The sequence below is a fragment of the Oncorhynchus keta genome, chromosome 2 (assembly GCF_023373465.1).
Source record: "Oncorhynchus keta strain PuntledgeMale-10-30-2019 chromosome 2, Oket_V2, whole genome shotgun sequence".
Lineage (NCBI taxonomy): Eukaryota > Metazoa > Chordata > Actinopteri > Salmoniformes > Salmonidae > Oncorhynchus > Oncorhynchus keta.
This window is the reverse complement of record NC_068422.1, coordinates 16511673-16521395: the sequence shown is the minus strand read 5'-3', so window position 1 is coordinate 16521395 and position 9723 is coordinate 16511673. Positions and strand designations below refer to the sequence as shown.

At 35.6% G+C, this 9723-nt stretch overlaps 1 protein-coding gene across 1 annotated transcript; it reads left to right on the top strand.

The window, feature by feature from the left end:
• The first annotated feature begins 7650 nt into the window (after nucleotides 1–7650).
• Nucleotides 7651–9465, top strand: LOC127913264 (cylicin-2-like). Its single transcript, XM_052485168.1, has 2 exons — nucleotides 7651–7655; nucleotides 8226–9465. The coding sequence occupies exons 1-2, from the start codon at nucleotides 7651–7653 to the stop codon at nucleotides 9463–9465; spliced, it is 1245 nt and encodes a 414-aa protein (XP_052341128.1).
• Nucleotides 9466–9723: the final 258 nt, after the last annotated feature.

Here is a 9723-nt window from a genome sequence, read left to right as displayed (position 1 = left end):
GGCACCTATTGTAGATGGGTGAAAAAAAGCTGACATTGAATACCCCTTTGAGCATGAAGTTAGTAATTACACTTTGGGTGGTGTATCAATACACCCAGTCCCTACACATATACTGGTGTCCTGGAAACTTCTCTGGGATTTCACCATGAGGCCCATGGTAACTTTAAAACAGTTACAGAGTTGAATGACTGTGATAGGAGAAATGTGAGGATGGATTACAACATTGTAGTTAGTCCACAATAATAACCTAATTCACAAAAAAAAGGAAGATACAGAAAACAAATATTCCAAAACATGCATCATGTTTGCAACAAAGCACTAAAGTAATACTGAAAATGTGGCAAAGCAATTTACTTTCTGGCCTGCATACAAAGAGTTAAGTTTGGGGCAAATCCAATACAACACATTACTGATTACCACTCTCCATATTTTCAACCATAGTGGTGGCTGCATCATGTTATGTGTATGCTTGTCATTGGCAAGGACTTGGTCGTTTTTCAGGATAAAAAATAAACGGAATGAGCTAAGCGTAGGCAAAACCCGATACACTGAGAGATGAATTCATATTTTAACAGGACAATAATCTAAAACACAAGGCCAGATATACACTGGAGTTGCTTACTAAGACAACATTGAATGTTCCATAAGTGGCCTAGTTACAGTTTTGGCTTAAATCAGTTTGACAATATATGGCAATACTTTAAAAAAAGGCTGTCTAGGAATGATCAACAACCAACTTGACAGAGCTTGAATAATCTTTTTAATAATAATGTGCAAATATTGTATAATCCAGGTGTGGAAAGCTCTTAAAGACTTACCCAGAAAGACTCACATCTGTTGCTGCCAAAGATGATGCTAACATGTATTGACTTTCAGGCTGTAACACAACAAAATGTGGAATAAGGGGTGTGAATACTTTCTGAAGGCACTGTATATACACACAAACACTCAGTGAGAATTAAGTTCAGAGTGTGTTCCTCTCCCTCTCTCCATGTCTCCTCCAATTTGTATATTTTCACGGAGAAGATAAGACAGAAACTCTGGGTCCATCTGGCTAGCATGCCTGGGAGCTCCAGTTGCTCCAGCAGTGAGAGCTAGAGGGCACATTACTCTGACACATGCCCTGACAGATGAGGCTGGAGTGGGGCTTTGTGAGGAGGAGAGCTGGGCTGGTGTTTGAAAGAATCATGGTTACGTGGAGATAGAGACCTCATGGCCATGCTCAGCCATGAGGCTTGTTAGCCCTGAGAAGAGCCACCATAGAGAACCACTCTGGAGTGGAGAGACTGCAGTACATACAATATAATCACTAACACAGTCTTGGAGCAAGACACCCCACACCACACCTTCTTGACAGCGCTGTGTGCTTTTTTCATTTCTCCTCTCTCTTTATTTGCTCATAAAAGGAAGCAGTCATCCCACTGAAATTTTACCAGCAGAAATCAATTAAAGGATGGTTGGTGTTGAAAAGAAACACACTTCGCTTCAGTGAGGCTTCAAGGCAACCATTGATGAGAGCATTCAAAAGAGCATGCCACATTTTGTTATAAAGAGTACTTGCTTTCCATGACCTAAATATAGTGAAATAGAGCAGGTGTAGGATTACAGGTGTAGAATCTTAATTTACTCACCCTGTTGTTGCAAGAAATGTCCTGAAATGCACTCACTAAAAATGTATCAGTCACAGAGAACCCTACATCACATAGAACCCTACGTCACAGAGAACCCTACGTCACATAGAACCCTACGTCACAGAGAACCCTACGTCACAGAGCACTGACAAATCACATGCATGCAATCGTTACATCGTAGCGCAGCAGGAGAGAGTGGCTTCCTCACTGTAGCAAATTCGGGGATCGATTTATAGCCATTCATCTAAAATCATTTATAGAGTTTAAACAAAAACACACTTTCTGTTTGTCATAGATGGAGAAGATTAATATGAGATGAAAGGCAAGTTCCTAACGAGTTCAGGAAGCCAAGCTAAACATACACATATGTATTTTACAGTTATAAAGAAGGTGAAATCTTATAGTTAGTCGTTTTATAATTTAATTATACTATATTTAGAATGCATATAAGTCATTTCAGTTTTGTTGAATAGGAAATACATCATATACAATATTTCATATTTTTATCATATTTGTACTGTGTACTTGAGCTTGTGTCCTCAAAAGTGACTACAGATCAGTCATTTATAACTATTTTTAACACAAAGTTGAGATGTTAACCTTTGTTGGAGTATGCAACATTACTTGTTATTGTTTATGGCCCTCTCATGATACATCATTACTTTTGAGTTTGAGTCTCATATTTCAGATGGAATTGGAACTGAGTAGATAGCCCATAGCATTAAAAAACTTACAATTGAAAGTCTGATGGCACCTGTACCCATATCGCCTACACTTTAAAAAACATGACTTGTTTTTATGGTAACTTACTGGCAGACAGTTACCTGTAAGTTACTGTTAAAAAAAGTACAGTATGTTACCGTATATTCCAAATAAATGTTGTTTAACAGTACAATACTGTAAAGAAGTTATTTCTACTAGATGAAAAGGCTAAATTAGTATAAAATCCTGGCAGTTAAACAGTATTTGTGATATTCATTCCTTGTCATCTGTGTGTTAATGTAAATAAATGTTTGGTAAAATAATGTGGCAATATAAAGGTGGTCTATGTGTGTAAACTGTATAATGATCAACTAATGTTATGAAGACAAAGTACCTCTCTCATCTTCTTGACAACAGTCAGAGAAAATAGACTTTCTGTCCATCACATAAATTATTATAACATAGAGGAGAGGGAATCTAGGACACTCATTAAACATGAGAAAACCATGCATCTTCTGCTTCTGTCCATGGCCATCACACACACACACCCACACCCACACACACACACACACACACACAGAAATATACAGACATGCACACACAGACACTATTTACCTGCCCCACTCCGAACAAAGTATGTGTGTTTGTGTGTGTACGTGTGGTGTTTGTGTGTGTGTGTGTGTGTGTGTGTGTACGTGTGGTGTTTGTGTTTGTGTGTGTGACGATCCGTGCGTGCGTACGTGTGTTTGTGCTTCAGAGGAGTAACTCATAAATAAATATCAGGAGAATTCATTGATATAGACCTGAGATGCACAAAGAGTTGCCAAGCAAGCTGTTATGATGGTATTTTTGGACTATATTCTCCTTCCTGGGCTTACACACAGTGGGATTTCTGACTGATTGCCCAACTGAATAATGCACAACATAGGCTCCATCCCAAATGACACCCTATTCCTTTTATAGGGCACCAAACCTCATAGGGCTCAAGTCAAAGTTTTGCACTATATAGGGAATAGGGTGCCATTTGGTACGCAGACCATGTTCTCATCCAGAGAGGACCCAGGAGGCTTTGAGATGCAAAACGACAGCTGGATGACAAAGAACATGAAATCAGACGTTTTCCCACAAAATAATTTCCTTGTTGGACTCCACGACATCGTGGATAAGTGGTCTCTCTGTGTGGGTGATGGTAATGTAAAGGTGGTCTAAGTGGTCTCTGTGTGGGTGATGGTAAAGTAAAGGTGGTCTAAGTGGTCTCTGTGTGGGTGATGGTAAAGTAAATGTGGTCTAAGTGGTCTCTGTGTGGGTGATGGTAAAGTAAATGTGGTCTAAGTGGTCTCAGTGTGGGTGATGGTAAAGAAAAGGTGGTCTAAGTGGTCTCAGTGTGGGTGATGGTAAAGAAAAGGTGGTCTAAGTGGTCTCTCTGTGTGGGTGATGGTAAAGAAAAGGTGGTCTAAGTGGTCTCAGTGTGGGTGATGGTAAAGAAAAGGTGGTCTAAGTGGTCTCTCTGTGTGGGTGATGGTAAAGAAAAGGTGGTTTAAGTGGTCTCTCTGTGTGGGTGATGGTAAAGAAAAGGTGGTCAACCCTGACCACCTAGTCCTAAGAGATACAGGGATACATGAGTGTATAATAGAGATACATGAGGGTATAATAGGGATACATGAGTGGATAATAGAGATGCATGACTATAATAGAGATACATGAGTGGATAATATAGATGCATGAGTATAATAGAGATACATGAGGGTATAATAGAGATACATGAGTATAATAGAGATACATGAGTGTATAATAGAGATACATGAGTGTATAATAGAGATACATGAGGGTATAATAGAGATACATGAGTGGATAATAGAGATGCATGAGTATAATAGAGATACATGAGGGTATAATAGAGATACATGAGTGTATAATAGAGATGCATGAGTATAATAGAGATACATGAGTGTATAATAGAGATACATGAGTGTATAATAGAGATACATGAGTGTATAATAGGGATACATGAGGGTATAATAGAGATACATGAGTGGATAATAGAGATGCATGAGTATAATAGAGATACATGAGGGTATAATAGAGATACATGAGTGTATAATAGAGATACGTGAGGGTATAATAGGGATACATGAGTGTATAATAGAGACACATGCGGGTATAATAGAGATACATGAGTGTATAATAGAGATGCATGAGTTTATAATAGAGATACATGAGTGTATAATAGAGATGCATGAGTATAATAGAGATACATGAGTGTATAATAGAGATACATGAGGGTATAATAGAGATACATGAGGGTATAATAGAGATACATGGGGGTATAATAGGAATACATGAGTGTATAATAGAGATAATGAGTGTATAATAGAGATACTGAGTGTATAATAGAGATGCATGAGTTTATAATAGAGATACATGAGTGTATAATAGAGATGCATGAGTATAATAGAGATACATGAGTGTATAATAGAGATACATGAGGGTATAATAGAGATACATGAGGGTATAATAGAGATACATGGGGGTATAATAGGAATACATGAGTGTATAATAGAGATAATGAGTGTATAATAGAGATACTGAGTGTATAATAGAGATACATGAGTGTATAATAGAGATACATGAGTGTATAATAGAGATACATGAGGGTATAATAGAGATACATGATGGTCGGTATAATAGGGATACATGAGGGTATAATAGAGATACATGAGTGTATACTAGAGATACATGGGGGTATAATAGAGATACATGAGTGTATAATAGGGATACATGAGTGTATAATAGAGATACATGAGGGTATAACATATATACATGAGTGTATAATAGGGATACATGAGTGTATAATAGGGTTACATGAGGGTATAATAGGGTTACATGAGGGTATAATAGGGTTACATGAGTGTATAATAGAGATACGTGAGGGTATAATAGGGATACATGAGGGTATAATAGGGTTACATGAGTGTATAATAGAGATATGTGAGGGTATAATAGGGATACATGAGGGTATAATAGGGTTACATGAGTGTATAATAGAGATACATGAGTGTATAATAGAGATACATGAGGGTATAATAGGGATACATGAGGGTATAATAGGGATACATGAGGGTATAATAGAGATACATGAGGGTATAATAGAGATGTATGAGTGTATAATAGAGATATGTGAGGGTATAATAGGGATACATGAGGGTATAATAGGGTTACATGAGTGTATAATAGAGATACATGAGTGTATAATAGAGATACATGAGGGTATAATAGGGATACATGAGGGTATAATATAGATATATGAGGGTATAATAGAGATACATGAGGGTATAATAGAGATACATGAGTGTATAATAGAGATACATGAGGGTATAATAGAGATACATGAGTTTATAATAGAGATACATGAGTGTATAATAGAGATACATGAGTGTATAATAGAGAAACATGAGTGTATAATAGAGATACATGAGTGTATAATAGAGATACATGAGGGTATAATATGGATACATGAGTGTATAATAGAGAAACATGAGTGTATAATAGAGATACATGAGTGTATAATAGAGATACATGAGGGTATAATAGGGATACATGAGGGTATAATAGAGATATATGAGGGTATAATAGAGATACATGAGGGTATAATAGAGATACATGAGTGTATAATAGAGATACATGAGGGTATAATAGAGATACATGAGTTTATAATAGAGATACATGAGTGTATAATAGAGATACATGAGTGTATAATAGAGAAACATGAGTGTATAATAGAGATACATGAGTGTATAATAGAGATACATGAGGGTATAATAGGGATACATGAGGGTATAATAGGGATACATGAGGGTATAATAGAGATACATGAGGGTATAATAGAGATATATGAGTGTATAATAGGGATACATGAGTGTATAATAGGGATACATGAGGGTATAATAGAGATACATGAGTGGATAATAGAGATGCATGAGTATAATAGAGATACATGAGGGTATAATAGAGATACATGAGTGTATAATAGAGATACGTGAGGGTATAATAGGGATACATGAGGGTATAATAGAGATACATGAGTGTATAATAGAGATACATGGGGGTATAATAGGGATACATGAGTGTATAATAGAGATACATGAGTGTATAATAGAGATACATGAGTGTATAATAGGGATACATGAGTGTATAATAGGGATACATGAGGGTATAATAGAGATACATGAGTGTATAATAGAGATACACGAGTGTATAATAGAGATACATGGGGGTATAATAGAGATATATGAGTGTATAATAGGGATACATGAGGGTATAATAGGTATACATGAGTGTATAATAGGGTTACATGAGTGTATAATAGGGATACATGAGTGTATAATATAGATACATTAGTGTATAATAGGGATACATGAGTGTATAATAGGGTTACATGAGTGTATAATAGGGATACATGAGTGTATAATATAGATACATGAGTGTATAATAGGGATACATGAGTGTATAATAGGGTTACATGAGGGTATAATAGGGATACATGAGTGTATACTAGAGATACATGAGTGTATAATAGAGATACATGAGGGTATAATAGAGATACACGAGGGTATAATAGAGATACATGAGTGTATAATAGAGATACATGAGTGTATAATAGAGATACATGAGTGTATAATAGAGATACATGAGTGTATAATAGAGATACATGAGGGTATAATAGAGATACATGAGGGTATAATAGAGATACATGAGTGTATAATAGAGATACATGAGTGTATAATAGAGATACATGAGTGTATAATAGAGATACATGAGTGTATAATAGAGATACATGAGGGTATAATAGAGATACATGAGGGTATAATAGAGATACATGAGGGTATAATAGAGATACATGAGTTTATAATAGAGATACATGAGTGTATAATAGAGATACATGAGTGTATAATAGAGAAACATGAGTGTATAATAGAGATACATGAGTGTATAATAGAGATACATGAGGGTATAATAGAGATACATGAGGGTATAATAGAGATACATGAGTGTATAATAGAGGTACATGATGGTATAATAGAGTTACATGAGTGGATAATAGGGATACATGAGGGTATAATAGAGATACATGAGTGTATAATAGAGATACATGAGTGTATAATAGAGATACATGAGTGTATAATAGAGATACATGAGTGTATAATAGAGATACATGAGTGTATAATAGGGATACATGAGGGTATAATAGAGATACATGAGGGTATAATAGAGATACATGAGTGTATAATAGAGATACATGAGGGTATAATAGGGATACATGAGGTTATAATATAGATATATGAGGTTATAATAGAGATACATGAGGGTATAATAGAGATACACGAGTGTATAATAGAGATACATGAGTTTATAATAGAGATACATGAGTGTATAATAGGGATACATGAGTGTATAAAGTACAGTTGTTTGATGTAAGTCTAAAGGTTAACAAAAAAAGGTTTCTTCCTAAAACCTTCCTGCCATTACCAACCAAAGCTAAGGACCTCTGGGTAAAACTCCTAGCTTGACATGAATCCAAACATGACTTCTTAAATAGGCCCTAAGAATGCACTTGAATACTGACAGGCAAAACATTTTGGGACTGTATCAATAGTGGACTAGTGAGAAAATACCAAAATATTAATATTTGAGTGGGTTTCCTTCTTAAACAGGCATTAAAAATTATCAGCAACATTTAAAATAATTTACAGAGTTTGGTTCAATATATTCAATGTTTTTTTAACCACAAACGCAAAAGATTATACGTGACCATTTCCTTACAACCTTCTACACTGTAAGTTACAAGCCGCTAGCGACCCCAAAAAATTAAATTGAGTTTATTACCCATATAAGGCACAAAGAAGGAAAAACAAGAAAGCAAGAAAAAGGCAAGAAGAAGGGAAGTAAAAGAAGGAAATTAGAAAAGAAAGGCAAGAAGAAGGGAAGTAAAAGAAGGAAATTAGAAAAGAAAGGCAAGAAGCAGGGAAGTAAAAGAAGGAAATTAGAAAAGAAAGGCAAGAAGCAGGGAAGTAAAAGAAGGAAATTAGAAAAGAAAGGCAAGAAGAAGGGAAGTAAAAGAAGGAAATTAGAAAAGAAAGGCAAGAAGAAGGGAAGTAAAAGAAGGAAATTAGAAAAGAAAGGCAAGAAGCAGGGAAGTAAAAGAAGGAAATTAGAAAAGAAAGGCAAGAAGAAGGGAAGTAAAAGAAGGAAATTAGAAAAGAAAGGCAAGAAGAAGGGAAGTAAAAGAAGGAAATTAGAAAAGAAAGGCAAGAAGGGAAGTAAAAGAAGGAAATTAGAAAAGAAAGGCAAGAAGAAGGGAAGTAAAAGAAGGAAATTAGAAAAGAAAGGCAAGAAGAAGGGAAGTAAAAGAAGGAAATTAGAAAAGAAAGGCAAGAAGGGAAGTAAAAGAAGGAAATTAGAAAAGAAAGGCAAGAAGGGAAGTAAAAGAAGGAAATTAGAAAAGAAAGGCAAGAAGAAGGGAAGTAAAAGAAGGAAATTAGAAAAGAAAGGCAAGAAGAAGGGAAGTAAAAGAAGGAAATTAGAAAAGAAAGGCAAGAAGGGAAGTAAAAGAAGGAAATTAGAAAAGAAAGGCAAGAAGGGAAGTAAAAGAAGGAAATTAGAAAAGAAAGGCAAGAAGAAGGGAAGTAAAAGAAGGAAATTAGAAAAGAAAGGCAAGAAGGGAAGTAAAAGAAGGAAATTAGAAAAGAAAGGCAAGAAGGGAAGTAAAAGAAGGAAATTAGAAAAGAAAGGCAAGAAGAAGGGAAGTAAAATAAGGAAATTAGAAAAGAAAGGCAAGAAGAAGGGAAGTAAAAGAAGGAAATTAGAAAAGAAAGGCAAGAAGCAGGGAAGTAAAAGAAGGAAATTAGAAAAGAAAGGCAAGAAGAAGGGAAGTAAAAGAAGGAAATTAGAAAAGAAAGGCAAGAAGGGAAGTAAAAGAAGGAAATTAGAAAAGAAAGGCAAGAAGAAGGGAAGTAAAAGAAGGAAATTAGAAAAGAAAGGCAAGAAGAAGGGAAGTAAAAGAAGGAAATTAGAAAAGAAAGGCAAGAAGAAGGGAAGTAAGGACTTTGAAAGTCTGAATCAAAGAGCTTTATAGTACTACTCTGCAAGGAGATTACGTACCGTAACAACAAAGGAGATTAATTCAGCTTTTTATATCTGAATGCTACTCTACACACACACACAAATACATATGTGCACTACTGTACTCTCTACTCCACTGTCGGATCAAAGGGAATGTCCTGTACCCAGGTCTATATGGCTGTGTAATTAAATATGTAGGTGCACTGAATAGCACACACACACACACACACACACACACACACACACACACACACACACACACACACACACA